Source organism: Podarcis liolepis (assembly GCF_965112155.1).
Source record: "Podarcis liolepis genome assembly, chromosome: 1".
Classification (NCBI taxonomy): Eukaryota; Metazoa; Chordata; class Lepidosauria; order Squamata; family Lacertidae; genus Podarcis; species Podarcis liolepis.
Window position 1 is genome coordinate 76,253,616 of NC_139554.1, and position 19,114 is coordinate 76,272,729.

Here is a 19,114-nt window from a genome sequence, read left to right on the forward strand (position 1 = left end):
CCACTGTTTATGTCATCTGAACCTAAACCGTGGCTTGTTTAAAAACACACCAGCATTGTAACTCATTGTTTGAAGCCAGTTTGTTTTAAACAAGCCAAAGTGAGTCTGCTCAGATGACCTAACTTGCTGTGGCTAAGAAGTAAACTTTGCTTCCGATCTCTACTCCTTGAAGTTTGGTGTCCTAACCAATTTGACAAGTTATCAAAAAGGTCTCTGCTCTCAGCTGAACTCATAAGGCAAGAATTTAGTCCAGAGACATCCAATGCAACGCCCTCCAGATGTTGTTGGATTCCAACTCCCATCAGCCAGAGCTGGCATGATCAGATGTCAGAGATGATGGGAGCTTAAGCCCACAACATACAGAGGGAACCACATTAGCCGGACTTGATTAAGGTCATTATTCTTGAAATATTTTATGAAGCAGCACTGTTGAGCAGCGCTGACTCCCTTAGAATGTTTACTTACCCAGGACTCGTTTCTCGACATGCAGGACTTCATCTGCTTATGTGTACAGGGAGTTAGGATGACATATTCTAACAAGCTAGCTCTACGTAAACAATCTAAATGACATGATGGAAGAAGGCCAATTAGCCACTAGAAATGGCAGCAGATTTCCAATATACATTTAATTTGGATGCTGCCTATGAATCCCAAAGGACACAGGTTTCTGGTAGTACTGATCAGTACAGCTGTCCATAATTATACCCGGGTGCACTGGAGTGTATGGGGTTTTTTTAACTCCGCATGCACGTCTTTCTGTCCATAAAAGACAGCTCTAAAGGTTGTGGCCAAAACTGCATGTTCAGATCAGACCCTTGTTAATTTCTATATTGGAGCATGGTGGCAAAAAAAATTGTAATGCCACTATTCTACCAATACAATGCAGATACCCAAGATTTCAAATACTGGCAGACATCTTTGTTCAGCCCAGGCTGCCAGGAAATGGCTTGTTCACTTCTAATGGCTTGTTCTAATGGCTTGTTCACTTCTTCACTTGTTCACTTCTAATGGAGCAGAGATCAGCATTCTTTTATAAGAAGGGCAACACCTAATCCAGCAGATAGTAGCATCTGCACCAGGAGACAAACCATTATCATCTTTTCCAAGCAGTGTTTTTAGGAAATGTTTTCTTATCACAGGACAGTGAAGACACTGCACCACATGGCCTATCTTCTACAAAACAAAAAAAACCCACAGCAAAACTTGGTTGTATTACTGCTGTGTCATTTATTACACTGGAGTTTGTTTTTAATAATTGGCATTGCTGGTTTTTTAAGGCTTCATTGTGAGCCACTTTGGACAGCATTTAGCTGCAGAAGAAGGTAAAAGTATGTAATTAAAAAGAAGTGCAAAATACACCTCCAAACTTACTGAAATAAAATGGTAGGTTGAATTGGACAGTGTTCAAAAAGCCAGAAGACATTTCTAGAAATCACTATGGATAGAAATCAGAATATGCTGCAACAACCAGCAGTTAAATAGAACAGATAGCACTGCAACAATGTACCAGTTACTTACCTTTAAACTTTGACCGAATGTTTGCCAATTCTTTGTTTATTCTTTTTATCTCAGCTTCTTTGCTTTTACCTGAAAATACATAGAAAGAACCCAGTTCAGAGTATAGTATTTTTAAAAAACAGCTTTCTTTTGTGCCTACAATACTGCATACATGACTCATTGAAAGACTCATAAATTAAAACCCCAAAGATATTCTGCTGAACAACAAGCATGGAAAGCCCTTTTTAAGGATATAAGTAGGGGAATCCTTTTTTATGCACACAAATATGTTAGTTCTTGACCAAAGTGACTAAACACAAGATTTCTGAAGAGGCAGGTGCAGCAGAGGCAAGGCAGCAGCATGGGCCAACTTTGAAAGAATAACATCATTGTTACTTGATGACAGAATTGCCAAAGATGACTTGAAGTATTTTTACATCTAAACACTCATTCCAGCTATGATCTAGGGGGCAGAGTGTCATCTGACAACATGAGCCAATCAAGAAGAATCCGCTGTTATGCAAAGAGCCATGGAATGAGGCATATCATCTCTCTTTATGCTCATGCACAAAACAAAGAAGTGTTAGCAGGCAGGTGTAACAGAGGAGCACCATGCCATGTAGGATGACAAGTATGCAGGTGTGGAAGGCAGACTTCCCACCATACAGACTGGATCCCCAAGGACCAAGAGCGTCCCCTTGGCATGCCTAAAATGCAATGGGTGACCAATGAGGCATGCACACAAACTCAATAAAATACCCGTGACAGAAAGGAAATGTGTCTACTCATGGAGAACTGACAAAAGGGGAAGAGAATCAAGTCACTGCCCCAACATAGTGGGCAGTCACTACTGCACTATTTTAATGGAATAATTCCATTAAAAGCAGTAAAAATGTTTTCATAAATCCTAGCAGTGCAGTCCTACTTAATTAAACCATTAAAAAAATGTTTGTCAATAATAGGTATCTCCAACTAATCAGGCAGCAGATTTTAAAATGAAAGGTACAATGGTACCTTGGTTCTGAAATGCCTTGGTACTCAAACACCTTGGTTCCCAAATGCCAAAAACCCAGAAGTAAGTGTTCTGGTTTTTGAATGTTTTTCGGAAGCCGAACATCTGATGTGGTTGTCGGCTATTGTTTCCAGGGCGCCTGCACCAATCAGAAGCTGTGCCTTGGTTTTCAAACATTTTGGAAGTCAAATGAACTTCTGGAACGGATTAAGTTTGGCGCTTTTGTTTTTGCTATTTATTTTGCGATTTTTTGTTTTTGAGGCTTTTTCGGTTAATTTGTTTTTGTGACTGTGTGGAACCGAGTCCAGCTACTGATTGATTGACTGTGTGACTGCGGAAATGGATAAAGCCCCCCCCCCATCCAAACAATGACTATCATCAGTGCAGGTAAGAAAAAAAATAATTTTGATTTTTATCATCTACAATACTGTCTTATTTATTTTATAGTACAGTACATTCATTATTGCGTTCATTTTATGGATCAATTGTCTCGTTAGATAGTAAAATTCATGTTAAATTGCTGTTTTAGGGGTTGTTTTTAAGAGTCTGGAATGGATTAATCTGTTTTGCATTACTTTCTATGGGAAAGTGCGGAACGGATTTCCAGAACAGATTAAGTTTGAGAACCAAGGTACCACTGCACTTACAAAAGCTACAGATGTGACAAGCATCTTCTAAAGAGATGCGTACCTTCCTTGTGCGCAAGAGGGCGGAGGATACCTCTTGCAAAATTAGGACTGCTATAGCACTTGGCCATCGTCTAAAGCAGTGGTTCCCAATTAGGGAGCTACCATAGATACATCAACATTATCCAAAGTAGGGGGCCTATGGCTTGGCTTTTGAAAAACAGGGGGTTCACAGCAATTGGGAACCACTGATCTAAAGAACAAAGAGTTGTGCCACTCCTTGCTCAATTTTGGACATTACATCCTACCCACTGCATGCCCCCCACAAAGGTTGATCCTGGACTCTCAGGATCAGTACGTGGTAGGACACCCAGGGTAGCAGGAGGTGACGGGAACTGGGTGCTCCTCCTTGTGCAAATGGAAGGATTTTCCTGCCAGCACAAAGCCATCACTCAATGCATCTCAACGTCAGCCTCTCTATAAACTATTGTCAGTTCTCTCCTGTGCAATTTAATCAGATAATCAGCTAAGCTTTCTTTAATTGGTTGACAGATGCAATAAATACATAATTCTTAGAATTTGCATAAGAACCAGATGGGAAACATTAAGTCAGGTATTTATGCCATTTACCCTCGGCATATTTAGTCGTTCTGCCCCTCATTTCCCCACATTACCATGAAAGGGAAACAAAAATGCTATGCCACTAACTATCGTCTCCCTTCCCTACTGTCCTTCAAACCCTGAAACAGGGTTAACCCTGATTAACAGAAGACTTCCTTTGAAAAGTCATTTAGATAGATAGGAACATCCAGCAACCCTCTTTCTACAATGTTGCCAGAATCAGCCAAGTTAGATATACAATTAAAAGGCATCATTGTATTCACTTTCACAAAATTGGGGCGGGGGGCGGACGGACACCAAAACACTAAAGTTCTTGTAAGCCACAGCAAATCCCTCAAAATGCAGTTCCAACTTTTAAAGTATCTGAAGATGCAAATAAAGCCAGAACATCTCTGGCTTTGTGTGTTCATAGTGAGATTCATCACTTGAAGGCATCATGTTCACTATTAATTTCTAAGTCATCCAAATCAGCAAGAATCGATCAGGAGTGGGCAGAAGTAGATCTCTAGGTGATCTGAGGAACATTGGTAAACAACTGGGAGGTAGGAGGAGAAAGGAGAGAGAAGATTTTTGTGTGTAAAGACTGTGAGCTCCCTTCCATTCTGGTATTCAAAACAAATTCTAAAGCCCAAAAATTTTAGCTCTACAGGTATGTCTTTTGCAGGGGCTCAAATTAGAGGATCTTAAGTAAAATAAAAATATAAAATAAATATAAAATCAGTGGATCCTGAAACATAAAGCCTGCCCACCTTAGGGTTTTCCATAATATATGGGGGGGATATATTTGGGAAAATATGGGAAAAATATTTGGCACATCCACAAACCTTGGGGTCCTCTCTTATGGCTACCTAAGAAATATCACTCACAAGTCTAAATATTGACAGAAGAGGGAATGGTGAAGCAGGGATGAGGGGCCAAACTGTTGCATCCCGTCCCTGAGAATCACCTTCATGGGAAAGGTTTTGCGAGAAGGTTTCTTCCCACCCACTTTAAAGTCCTTTTGGCAATGCTTCACAGCACAAACCAGTCACTGCATGCACACACAAAGAAACACAAAACAGAAAAAAAACAGGTCCTTCCAACCAAGTCTGGCTCTTGCAGCTATTAAACACAGCACTTCCTCCAATTCCAATTCATGTAGTACACAAGTGATAACCCCAACTTTCTTCTTTATTCAAGCCTACTTTGTTAATTTTAGAAATAACATTCTCCGAAGTCTGATCGACAAGTCATTCCCTCACGCCTTTGTGGTTTATTTTGCCTTATTTGTTCTCAGCAGCAGAGGATTATCTTTGTGATGTGCTCCCTGCAGATTACTGCACCACAGAGCTTCCTCTTGTTTTTGTTACAGATGGCCAATCCCTTTTTAACAACAAGCTAATAAGTGTGGAGAAATTCATGACAGCTCAGTTCAGCCAAAATTCAGTCCTGCAAGGCTGCAAGACAAAAAAAAATTAAGCTACCAGGTTTACAGTGGAGCTATACTTCCCTCTCTCCTTTTTAAAAAAAAATGCCCTTGCCCTTGGAGGGTTCTCTTTTTTGCACAATTAACTTCAAATGATATGTTCAACCAAGCCTTGGAGGGGGAAAGCTATTTTTAAGACCACAGGCCCCTGGGAAGCTGTTCACAGCGCTGGCCGCTGGTACTGTTCTGGGTCACTTAGTGGCCCAGAACACAAGTGAAAAATCAGTGTGATATACAAGCCCACCTTTCCAGATTGCCACAAACACCACAACACACACGCACAGTTCCCATCAATGTCACTTGCTTAGAGTGAAGTGTGTCTGTTGGCATATGAAAACTCCAGTGTTTCCTGACAGTACCAATTCCTGATGTTCTTGCTGTTTATTCATCATTCTAGTGGTGAGTATCAAGCAGAGGGAAATATGGCAACAGTGTAGGGGTGGAAGGTGGAATTTCAATGGTTTGTGCCTTGTTCCCTTCTCCAGCCCCTTTCCCAAGAGCAGATTCCACTGTGCTCCCCTACACTGGTGGTTCTGAATTCCTGCTTGGTCCATATTAAGATCTCACTCATCCATGACTTGGGGATGAGGGAACTGGCCTGGCGTGCACTACTGAGATCTGAGTGGATAAAGTGGGCAGAGCTGAACTGACTTAGCTTTGCCCACCCGGCCCCCACTCCACTAGGCTGTCTCAGCTGGTCACTGGCCCAACACAGAGAGCAGGACGTAACATGGATTTGGTCTCAGAGGATGAGGGGTGTGGTCTGAATACAGCAGGGTTGTATAAACCAATTGTCATGATCAGACCACTTCCTAGGGAGGTTTGGGAAGAAAACTCTGCAGGGATGCCAGGTGGGGTGGGATGACTATTTGGTTGGCTTACTGCTGGAGACTTTTGGAATCCAGAAAATTCCTAAATGCTCAGAGGTTTATTCAGGAGATAAGAGCAGGGTCGGTTGCCCAAGAGAGGTTGCCAAAAACTCCTATTTGTAACAGGGCTTCCCAGACAGATTAACAGTATCTTATTCCTCTTTGGGGGGGATGCTTTTATTTGCAATATTTTATTGCTATGTTACCTAGTAATACTATTATTATTATTATTATTATTATTATTATTCTTCCCTGGCCATCTGGTTGTGTTTCCCCAGCCACTCTGTGGTCTATAAGTATTTACCGTAATATAAATAAAGTGTTGTATTCTTTTAATATGCTAAATGCCACTTTAGTGTTTTCCTCTAAATGAAAATTAAATAGCAGAAATGAAAAATATAAATATAACAAACCAGTTATAACATGGCAAAAGCCACAAAAAGCTGCAGTTTGTGCTAGTCATAAAACACTGCAAAACTGTTTAGTGACTCCCCACCCAGAACCGAGAGGCAACAACAAAACTGCCAGAGTTCAGGCCAAGTCTAGCAAGAGGGTTAAAAAAAAAGCTAAGTCAATCCACTTCAGGAGATCAACCTAACAAGAAGAGAATGCTGACTAAATGGCTTCCCCAGTATAAATATTTAGTTTTGCTGCCCTTCGTACCAGGTCAAGGGTAGCATCCGATCAAACAAGATCAAAGAAAAACCATGATGCATTTAGAGCTAGAATTAGCTCACTAGTGGAGGGTATGTAGTTAAAATGTTCCAAAATTCTACCGAATAGTATGGTTGCATCACTCCTACAAAGTGCTCTGCTCTCCAGTACTGGATAAAGAAAACCCGGTTCTGTACAAGTTTATGATATTATGTATATTCTCTATTCTTACCAAGTACCATTTATCATTTTTTACCATATTTTAAGGCATTGCTTACTTGTATGAAGTGTTTTGTCCTTCCATCATGTCACTATAGCTATTTTTCTTACACACCATAGGTTTCTTACAAAACACACTATTTTCATTTATATTATTATTTATTAAATTTGTAAACCACCCTTCATCCAAGAGAGCACAGGGCAGTTCATAACATAAAAATACAAAAAGAGAACACAAAATACATAGTAAAACAAAAACAAACCAATATCCAACCTCCCATTTAAAAGGGCATAGAAAGTTAATTAGTCAAAGGGCTAGTTATAGAGAAACATTTTCACCTAGCACCTAAGGTGAGCCTCCCTGGGGAGAGAATTCCACAGACAGGGAGCCACCACAGAAAAAGCCCATTCTTGTGTTTTCACCCTCCAGACCCCTCACAAAGAGACAAATGAAAAAGGGTCTCAAATGATGATCACAGGTCCCAGGCTGGTTCATATGGGGTGAGGCAGTTCTTGAGGTATTGTGGTCCTGAGCTGTTTGACAACAGAAGTTAGGCTGTCCCTGTCCAGAGAGGGACGCAGCTGGGCCACCAGCCAAAGCTGATGGAAGGCACTCTGCACCACTGAGGCCACCTGAACCTCAAGCAGGGAATCACCCACTAACAGCACCTCAGTCTTATCTATATTGAATTTCAGTTGGTTGGCTCTCATTCAGTCCATTACCAAGGCAAGACAGCGGTCCAGCACATTCACTGCCACACCAGCAGATATAAAGGAGAAGTAGAGCTGTGTGTCATCAGTAAATTGCTGACAATGTACTCCAAAATTACAGATAATCCCACTCAGCAGCTTTATGTACATGTTAAACAGCATAGAGGATAAAATCAAATCCTGAGGAACCCCACATTGAAGGCTCCATGGGGGCAGAAGAGCACTCTCCAGGCATCACCCTGTGGAAACAAGCATACAAGCAGGACCAGAATCACCATAAAGGATTTGGTGCTCCATAAGGATACCATGGTAGATAGTATTGAAAGCCGCTGAGAGGTCAAGGGGAATGAACAGGGGCACATTTCCCCTGTGTCTCTCCCAACAGACATCATCATACAAGGACTACAAAAGCAGTTTCTGTGCCAAATCTCGGCCTAAACCCCAACTGAAACAGACCTACAAAATCAGGTTCCCACAAGAACATCTGGATCTGGTCCACCCACTCAAGAACCTTGCTCCAAAAGAGGAAATTGGCAATTGACCAGTAATTCCATAGATTTTCTGGATCCAGGGAGGATTTCTTGAGGAGTGGTTTTACTACTGCCTCCTTCAAGCAGCCAAGAACCACCCTTTCTTGCAGGGAGGCATTAATCACCTCCCTGACCCAACCAGGTGTCCCTTCTCTGGTAGTTTTTATGAGCCAAGAGGGGCAAGGGAACGCAAGTCGTTATCCAGACAGATCCAAGCACCTTGTTCACATCTTCAAGCCTTACCAACTAAAACTCATCCAACGCAACAGGACTAGACAGTGCTCTAAACACCCCTTGAGGTTCATTTGCTGTAATAATGGAATCAAGATCCTGGTGGATGCAAGCAATTTTATTCTCAAAACACTTTGCAAACAACTCACAGTGAGATACCATCAGTTCTGCCATCTCCTTCAGGCCAGACTGTAAGAGGCCCCACACTACCCAGAAAAGCTGCACCACATGGCACAATGAGGATGCAATAAAGGAAGCAAAGTATGCCTTCTTTGCTGCCTCCACTGCCACTAGAAGGCTCAATGATGAGCCCTCAGTAATGGTCGATTGCATTTGAACAGAGTTTTCTTCCACTCATGTTCAAACCACCTCCCAGCTTGTTTCCTCACCCTAAGCTCTGGAATATACCAGGAAGCCAAGTAGGCTCCACAAAATGGAAGAGGGAACTCAGGAACATTGTGTCAACACCCATTCCCATGTTCCAGAGGTCAGCCAGAGCTTCAACAGGAACGCCAGTCAGATCAGCTGGAAAATCCCCCAAAGCTGTCTGAAAACCCATTGGCTCTATCACTCTGAGAGTGGACTATCCTAATAGGTCTCCTGCCTCTGTAGAGGGGGAAAGGTGCTGAAAGCCAAAATCTCAACAGGACGTGATCCAACCATGACAAGGGACGAGTGTCAATATCCCCCTCTTTCATATTATTCTCTTCCTACCCAGTTAAGGATACAAAGTCCTGTATGTGGCCTGCCACATGCGTTGGGCCAGTGACTTGTTGAGACAGCCTCATGGTCATGGTGTCTTCATGGCCAGTCGTCTTCAAAACCAGCTGTCTGTGAGTCCCGATTGCTCAATAGTGATAAACTGGTGCATAAGCTATGCTTTCCATATATCCAAAATGCCTCATTTACTGAGCTACCTGTTTTAGCCACAAACTTACTTTATTAAAATTGCTTTTTAATGGAGCAAGGCAGGGAGAAAAACACTGAAACCAATCATTGACTGTTGTTGCTTTGGCTGCCTCAAAGAGAATATAATTTGGGAGTAGAGGAGAGGAAAGGAAGATACCTTTCTGGAGCAACATCCATGTGTATGGTAATACTACTTGACAAAACACATTTACTTAAACATATCACACAGCTGCCAGTCAAGTAAAAATCTTTCGGTTGTACGTACACACAAAGTTTGATTTAATTACCACTTCTAAGGTGGCCTATTTAATAAGGATGTAGATGCAAGATCAGAAATAAGCAAAGTAGCTGATATAGAACAAAATACTTGACAGTCTACAACCACATACATTTCCCTCCATAAGGATTTGGCACTCAGTAGTGCAAATACAATCAGCTGCAAAAGGGCAGGGGAATCAAGCCTTCACATAGCTAGATAATGACCATATTCAATAGTAGCCAATGACTTATAACACCCTGTTTACTGTAAAAAGAGAGGAAGAGTTCATCATGTTGCTTTTCAACTTGAATACATTACGTCTGGGATCCAGAGAGTTTCTTGCTTGACCAAAAGCCACCCCTCCATTTCTGTCAGTTCTCCATTGTCCCATAATATCAGGAGCTGCTTTTCAAGGAGACACAACTAAATGCAGTACAAAGATAGGGCAGAATACCCCATTGCAGAACTATCTTAACGCATCACTGGATCCCCTAACTGCAGGATTCCATTTATACCTCACTCCCCCAAAACATGAGGCAACTTAGAAATTTCATATTAAGGCAGGCAGGCTCTCTGTCCCTCTCTCCTCCCCACTCAGCTCGCTAAATAGCAGCAAAGTTTTTCAGCTCGCTAAGCCGGGGATGAGCGGGGAGGAGGAAGAAAAGCAGAGCCTGCTTGCTTTAAAGGAGCAAAGTGGGAGAGGAGAGGAGCCTTCTCCCCTTATACCCCTCTTCTTCATTATTAGCAGCATCCTTCTCCACCCACCCCACGCGTGCTCCTTGTCCCTTGAGTGCTTTTCCTTCCCTCCCCACTTAAAACATGGTTACAAAGCACGGATCCATATGGATCCTCAGGATTTTTGCACTGGGTCACCCCAAATTCACCATCAGATCACATAGCATAGCATGATTACATCTTGCACCAAAAAAATCACACACCCACTGTTGCCTGGAGCCGCAGTGGTGCAAAAATGTGGTTACAAAGCATGGATCCACATGGATCCTCAGGATTTTTGCACTGAGCTACCCCAAACTCACCGTCAAATCACATGTCTGTGGCCACAGCATGAAGCACAAAAATCATACATCCACTGTTTCGTTCAGAATATTTTTTTATCTTGTTTTCCTCCTCTAAAAACTACGTGCGTGTTATGGTCGGGTGCGTGTTATAGAGCGAAAAATACAGTACCTCCTTAGGAGTAAGAAAAAGGCCCTCCCTCCTCCTTTCATCTTTTGCCATGTATAAATCAAGATGGAAGAGGAAAACTGAAAAACTATTTTGTACTAATCTTATACCATCCTCCCGACTCCCAGCAGCCACATCTTTCATCGAGGGATAGCGTTTCTGCCTTTTGTGTTTTCCAACAATTTGCTGGACAACTGAGAATGTTGCTTGCCACCATCACCCTACCACCAACTTTTTAATTTAATTTTTAAGATAGTGACATTGAACAATACTTATGTTCTGGCAGGCCTTGTTTGCTTTAGTGCAGGCATGGCCAAACTTGGCCCTCCAGATGTTTTAGGACTACAACTCCCATCATCCCTAACAGAACCAGTGGTCAGGGATGATGGGAATGGTAGTTTCAAAACATCTGGAGGGCCAAGTTTGGCCACGCCTGCTTTAGCATAACCAATCAGCACTTTGGGGAGCTCCTTGTCCAGCAAGGAAGCTGCTAATGCTCAAGAAGGCAATTTACCAAAGCTTGCAGTAAGGAATTGTACAAACTTGACATGGCTACCTGAAAGGAATAAGTCATATTCATTGCATTATTGTCCCACACAACATACAGAAATACAGGGCCTTGGATTGACCAAGTGTTTTGTTTTAATGACATCAGTACTGATGTTGGCTCCACTTGGAACTTTACAGCACTATGCCTTGAAGAGTTTGCAAGGGGTTCATCTGATTTCTATCTCCAGCCATGGCCATTTCCAAGTAGAGCCACTGCAAGAATCAAACAAAGTATAGAAAAGGAGAAGAAAAGTATGCACAGAGAGCCCAAGTATACGTACATACAAATTATGGAAGGGGGCTATTTGATTTGAGTTTTCTACAGATAATAATAATACCTTTATCGTCAATGTACAACCTGTGTACAATGAAATTAACCGAGCCTCCCTCCTCCCCACACAAACACGCACTCTCATTGCACTCTGTGTGCTTGTCACACAACACACCAACCCCGAAAGTCAATTGCACTATATTATTTTCCGTTCAGCAGCCTAACAGCCCACGGATAGAAACTGTTTTTTAGCCTGTTGGTATGACTGATTATACTTCTTTATCTCCTGCGCGAGGGTAGAAGATTAAAGAGGTGCTGGCCAGGGTGAGAATCATCCCTGAGAATTTTTCTCGCTCTCCTAAGGCAACAATCCCTTGCGATGTCATCTAGTGGGCTCAGGGAACAGCCCATGATATCATGTGCTGTATTCACCACCCTCTGTAAAGACTTTCTGCCCATGGCTGTCAAGCCAACGTACCACACTGTGATACAATATGAGAGGACACTTTCTATTGTGGACCAGTAGAAGGAGGTCATCAATTGTTTAACATTGTTCTTTCGCAGGACGCTGAGAAAATGGGAGTCTCTGCTGGGCCTTCCTAACCACCTGAGTTATATTGTTTTTCCAAGTGAGGTCTTCACTAAGGTAAACTCTCAGGAATTTAAAGGAAGAGACTCTCTCCACACACACACCGATATACAATGGGGCTAGTTCCCCTCTCTTCCTCAGATGGAGGCAATTTTGAGGAAGACACACTTTAACCAACAGCACATCAGTGAAGTTATTCTTGTGCTACTCTCTTTTTTGCATAGGCCACAAGGGTAGAGCACTTCAACAAACAGGTTTTGCAGAGGCATGCCTCTTTCACTGACAGGCAGATAAAACCATACAGCATTCTCTCCCCATACTCAACATTCAGAAATACTGTGGGCAAAGCAGGAACAGACAGAAATCAGAGTGTCAAACATACATTTTACAACTTCAGCCCATTTGCCAACTGTGCTCTGATTTGGAGAGGTTGGACCTAGGCCCAGACATCTGTGCCCTTTGGTGCAGATTACCAAGATGCAATCTGTGTAGGGCTACTTAAGGCCAACCTGGAAAAAGTCAACTGGCCCAGAATGCACCTACTAGAGTTCTTGTAGGGAGTGGGAGATCAGTGCATATTACTCTAATCCTTTATCAATTTGTACCAATTACTCACAAAAGCTGGATTGGACCTGCCAATGCATCATGGGAGCCTTACAGAGAAGTCTCTAAAGGAGGACATCATAAGCAGTGGTGCCTAGTGAGTGCTGCAACTTCAGGTACTACAGTGTTTAGAGAAAAAGCTGGGTTCTAAATAAGGTTTCTTTGGAATATTCCCAGACTTCCTACTGAGAGCAACTGCTGCCCCACTCTGTATGAGCACCATTAACAGAAAGGCAAGGTAATGCCGTCAAGTTTTAACAACAAGGTTACTTTACCTACCCTTTTAGGGATAATCAGAGGCCCAAGACAGGTGTAAAATTATTAGTTCCCAATAGTTTTATACCACCCAAAGCTGGAAACACTATAAAGCTGCCTTCAGCTCCTCCACTAACCATCACTTGTGCCCTATGATAGATGTCTACTGCATAAGCAATAGTTACCCTGGTATGTCAGGTAAAAAGGCAGGAAGATAATTCAGAATTCACCACAGACATAGCAGAGCCTCAGATGTTACAAACAAGCATTGCCAGCCTTCTCTGCAGTCAGCTGGAAGTGCTTAATTATGGTGTGCAGAAGGTGCCCACAGTGACAAAGAAGTGTGTATGGAACAATGTGGAATTAATTGTGTGCCTTGATCAACAGGGGATATCATTTCAGGACGTCAGCCACCAAATCCTTGATTATATAAACACATCACTGAGTACATGGAGTGGTTTGTTTTCCGCTTGCAAAACCCATCCGTGTTGCTGAAATTAGCTGAACTGAAAGTCAAAGCACTACAAGAAAAAGCCGTTTTCTGTTTAAGACAAACATTTTCCCCCTCTTTTATATTATGCCCATCACCACATTGGACTGCAGCATTAATCGCAAGCCTCAGCGCATTACACATTTTAATATCATTAATAACATCTAGATTTAATAGAGATACTGTACTTAGTATATTGGTTATATATTCCACAATGGCATGAAGCAAGAGCTTGGAACATGCTGCTTACATGCACATCAATTACAAGCATCCTTTCCAGAGGAAAAGACTCTGTGGATATAAAGGCCTTGACCTAGCATTGAGAAGACCATCAAGATAGCACCAAGTGAATCCCTCTGGGGAGGCAGATATAAAACCAGGGCATCACTACCAAGAATGTCCTCTCCTGTAGCAGTGCCCTCCACGCTTCCATTTAGAAGGGATGCTTGGAGCAGGGCCTCAGGAACTTCAGGAATGAGTGGATTCCATATAGCTATTGAAGTTGACTAGCAGGAACAGAAATGAAGAAGCAGGTTCAGTAGGAGAAAGGTATGTTCAGATGTTCGGGTTACAGACGCCTCAGGTTACAGACTCCACTAACCCAGAAATATTACCTCGAGTTACGAACTTTGCTTCAGGATGAGAACAGAAATCGTGCAGCAGCTGCGCAGCGGCAGAAGCAGGACGCCCCATTAGCTAAAGTGGTGCTTCATGTTAAGAACAGTTTCAGGTTAAGAACAGACCTCAAGAACGAATTAAGTTCTTAACCCGAGGTACCACTGTATTTAAAAATAAAAGCCCACAAAAATTTGTCCTCTCCCAGTTTACAATCACTGCAGGTTATTATTTTTACTGCTTCCCATCACATAGGTGCAGTGTGATTTTTGTTGTGATCTAAAGGATATTTTAAATCAATACAGAAGATGGAAGACACAACCAATCTGACATTTTCCCTCCCCAGGCATTAAGTAGCTGAAATGTGCATTTTAAATGTTCTGCTTAAAGGATTGGGTTACTATAAACCTCTAAGCTTTTATTTTTATATGTTGGGGGCATGAAGGAATCTTACAGTTGAGCTAATCATATTGGATTCATGTCCTGCTGCTGCAATTTGACAGGCAGTGGTGAGTCAGACCATCAGATCTGCATAAAGTCAAAACTTAATGCCGATCCAGTGGTCTGACTCAACACTGCCTCTTCCCCTCTGCCTGTCAAAATACAGAACACAGGACATGGATCCCAGAAGATGAGCTTTATGTTATAAAACATTTCTTCAAGTAATCCCCCTCAGGGAAAAAACAAACTACTATACATGAAGAATTCATGTTGGCAACGTAAGCATTTTGATATTTTATTCCAATAGCTCAATATATTTCCACTTAGTATGCAGGATGAGAGACAATTTTCTCAACACATACACACAAAATATACAAGGAAGTTTCACTAAAGTCCTACTATGTCTGTTACATCTGCAGGTCAAGAGGAATTTCTTCCAAATAGGTGTAACAAGCACTGCACTGACAAATGAAAATGCAGCTAAGCTGTGTATCAGGCTGGGCAGACAAGCGTCTTCAAACTGGGTATTTGGGCAATAGCTCTCAATTGTACTCTAGCACTAGAGCATAACCAACATCAATATGCTCAGTGACTGAAAGGTCACTTTTGAACAGTGGTTTCCCACAGCAACATTAGTATTTTTATTTTCTGCAGGTGATGGGTATGTTGATTCAGTGTGCCTAATAGCCACAGTCAAATGGAAGCTGTGGCAAACTCTCTTACAGAAACAGCTAATATAAGTGGAATACAAGGATATTTAAAAAAATATATATTGTGAACTGCCCTAATAATAATAAATCAACTAGTAGTACATAGCTAGGCATCATTATGTGGCACTTCTGTGCTAGAAGTACTACTACTTTGAGATACTTCATGTTGTACATCCTGATTTGGCCTTAGGTTAATGGAGGAGCTGACTTCTCTTGAAGCACCCTAGGAATCAAATCACCCCTTTTCGTCCAGGTTACTAAAAGATAACTCTAAGGTACCTGGACGCGGGTGGCGCTGTGGGTTAAACCACAGAGCCTAGGACCTGCCGATAAGAAGGTTGACTGTTCAAATCCCCACTACGGGGTGAGCTCCCGTTGTTCGACCCCTGCTCCTGCCAACCTAGCAGTTTGAAAGCATGTCAAAGTGCAAGTAGATAAATAGGTATCGCTCTGGCAGGAAGGTAAACGGCGTTTCCGTGCGCTGCTCTGGTTCGCTAGAAGCGGCTTAATCATCCAGGCCACATGACCCGGAAGCTGTACACCGGCTCCCTCAGCCAATAAAGCGAGATGAGAGCCGCAACCCCAGAGTCGGTCACGACTGGACCTAATGGTCAGGGGTCCCTTTACCTTTACCTGGAGCCAGGTAACTTCTTTCTAGCAACAATAATATTTATACACAGATTTGTGCAGCATCAGTAATCTCTGACAGGCAACAATCAGAATTTTCTCCTCAAAGTTGGAAATACTGTATCTGTGGAGTGTGTGCTGGCATACCTACACAAGGCCATTAGTATTCTTGAAACTGTTCTTAAGATTAACACTGGCCAGTTCACCAGTTTAGACAGGCCTCTCCAGCTTTGCTCTTAAGTATCTCCTGAAGACAGTGGCCACACTGCCAAAAGAAGATTAGGACGCAGCAGGGAATTTGCAAAAACCTCAGATGACTGCAGGCTTATCTAGACACAGAAACTGTACCAATTTAACTAACTTGCCTTCTAAATGCAATTCAGCATGTGCCATTCCAACTGTTATTGTTTTGGAATTTAAGCAGTCATTTAGGCAACAAATGTGTTTGGGGAGCAGGCCAACTGAGCTACATTTGGTTATTCTGAAATGGATCACATTTCAGTAGGCCAGTGAAAGCTATTCAGTACACGTTTTCAGCACATACATATTGTAAGTGATTTAAAAAGCAAGAGAGTCTAGCGTGTGGTGCTAGTGGCCATTTTTAGGGAGATGGCTTTTTTAAAAACCCACATTTTTGACAAGAGCTGGAACTAGAGAAGCCAAAGCTTCTCTTACTGTACCTGCCCTACTGCTTTGTGCTTTCCTGCACACAAGACACCACTAACAGGCATATTCATAATACTGGAGTAAGTTTCCTGGTTCATCCATAGACTTGGGGGGGGGGGATAATTCCTTCCCTACACCAGCTGGCTTTTTCGCTTCCAATACTCATGTTTACCTCCATCCTACTGGTCCCAGTGCATTCCTTTCAGCGCCTCTCATACTTTCTCCCCACCCAAATTAGGAAACATTTGCACCTTTCCTTAGGACCCATTTTCCAGGATGTGAACTGGCACATAGCCTGGCTCCCTACACCTTTTATAAAGGCAGCCGACCGGCGAGACTGATTCAGCCCAGCCCAGATTTCCAAATCAAAATATACAGGATTAGCACCACCATAGCTCTAAGGCTATTTCAGAAACGACAACTAGGGATTTCCGTGAGCGTGCGAGCCAGCCAGCCAGCCAACCAGATCATTTTAAGGGAGAAGGGGATCCAGGATCTTGACCCCCACAATTCCTCCCCCCATCCCGAACAGCCATGCTATCACATGCAAACAAGCTCCTTCACTCTCTTCTGCAAAGGATCCAAATGCCACTCTGCCTGACAGGCATGCCCTCATCTCCCCCCACCCCTCCACACACACACGTCCACAAGCCTTGTAAACAGGGCCCCTCCTTGCTGGAGGAATCCGAGTTCACGCCGCCCCAGCCCTACGGAGAAGGGACGCTGCTTCCCTTCCCTCCCCCCTCCCCCCAGCCTTCCGCAATACTGAGCCGAGGAGCCCTTTCCTAGGAAAAGGAACCGCAAGTCACTCACTGCAAGACTCGGGCGAGCCGTGGAGTCCCCCGGGAGCCCCGCCCGACAGAGGCAGCCCCGGGCCCCCAGATACCTCCCCACCCCCCGCTTCTCCCCATAGCTAACGGCCCCTGCTCAAGTGACCTCCCTTTCCTCTCCCCACTACCAGCGCAACGGGGGACCCCCCGCCCCCCTGTTCCTCCTCGTCCGGGGCTGCCGCGCTTACAGTTCCTGATGTCGGAGATGAAGACGGCCAGCCCGCGCATCCCGTCCCCCTTCGACACAGCCGGCATCTTGGCGACAAAGCGAAGGCTCCCGCGGCCGCTGCTGCTGCTCCTGCTGCTCCTGCTGCTGCCACCGCCGCTACTCGCTCTGAGGACCTTTAGCCTCTGAAGCCGCCTCTCCGCCCACGCCGCCGCCGCTCCTGAGCGCAAGCGCGGCGCTTCGGCTCCGTCGCCTCCCAGCGCAGCCCGACGGCTGCCAGACGGTGCCTCGAAGCGCCACCTCGTGTGCGGAGGAGGGAATGGGCGACGGGGGCCGCGGGGCCGGCGCAGCCTCAGGCAGAAAGGGCCCCGTGGAAATCCCGGGGGGTGTGGGATTTTCCCCAAAATTAGCTTGCGTAGGATGGAAAGATGCCGCACGTAGGCGTTGGCGCGATCTCGAGGGCGCGGACGGGGGCGCAATCTCACGCATGTCTACTCAAAAGTCAGACCCACAAAATTTTTAAAAGCAAACGCGTGTTCAAGTATTTCTACTCAGAAGTAAGTCTTACTGAGTCCAACGGGACTTACTCCCAGGAAAGGGAGAGAAGGGCCGCCTTACAGTGCAATCCTATATATGCCTACTCAGAAGTAAGGCCACTTGAGTTCAACAGGCTTATAATGCACGCACGTGAGGGATTCAGCAGGCAGGAGAAAGATAAGCTCTTAGCTTTTTACTGGCATTCAGCAGACAAACTGTCAAACCGACATCTGAAATTGCCCTTAGATATCTTGGGGTCAATGGGCAAATATTCCGAGCATTTGGGACTAGTGTGTAAGTCATTGCACAACAGAGGGAAGGCTGAGTCTTAGCAATAAGAGAAGTGTTTTGTTTTAATTAATGCATAACTAAAACAAAATTAGTCACTTTCATTTTAGTATTGCATTGACCAAAACTATTTTTTTAAAAATAAATTTATTTATACTTTTCAGATATATAAATCAGCGCTGCCCCCCACCTACAAATATTATTGAAAAGCATTGAAAGTACTCAACTGAGGTTCTGCCCCCCAAGCAGAAGCTTGTCCCTCACAATATCCTATTTACAGGGTATTTTTACCCTTGATTTCTCAAGAGAAGCTCAACAACTTTTATTTCCTACACTGCTATGAGACTGAAAGGAAAACTAGAATAAATGAATGAATGAATGAATGAATGCTCATTGCAAACACATTAGGTAGACCCTGTGGGCTTTGTTTGATGGTGATACCACTTACTGGGAATACCCATAGTGGTTAGGGTAGGGCCACTGTAAACAGGGCCGTCTTTAGCATATGCGCCACTGGGGTGCAAAGGTCCATCCACTGCCCCCAATTTGGGGGAGCAGGTCAAAGTTGTTGAGGTTTTAAGGAGGGAAAAATCAAAAACTGCTAACATGAAAAAATAAAAAGCGGCAGCGATAGCTCCATCTTCAGTTTTTGTGGTCATGTGAAAATGAAAGATACCACTAGGGTGTGC

At 43.6% G+C, this 19,114-nt stretch overlaps 1 protein-coding gene across 7 annotated transcripts in view; it reads right to left on the reverse strand.

Annotated features, from left to right (window-relative positions):
• AP2A2 (adaptor related protein complex 2 subunit alpha 2) overlaps nt 1–18,282 on the reverse strand; it is a 62,639-nt gene extending 44,357 nt beyond the window's left edge. For 3 of the 7 annotated variants that reach the window (XR_014519440.1, XR_014519441.1, XR_014519442.1), the window contains exons 1-2: nt 17,623–17,821; nt 1,519–1,587 (exon numbers count right to left, since the gene is read on the reverse strand). Coding sequence is in view for 4 of the 7 variants with exons in the window: in XM_083476561.1 (XP_083332687.1) it covers nt 1,519–1,587; nt 17,623–17,689 (136 nt within the window). In the remaining 3 variants the exon portion in view is untranslated. Of the gene's footprint in view, nt 1–1,518; nt 1,588–17,622 lie in introns of all 7 variants that reach the window. The other 4 variants (XM_083476561.1, XM_083476562.1, XM_083476560.1 and 1 more) reach the window with 4 other exon arrangements.
• Nucleotides 18,283–19,114: the final 832 nt, after the last annotated feature.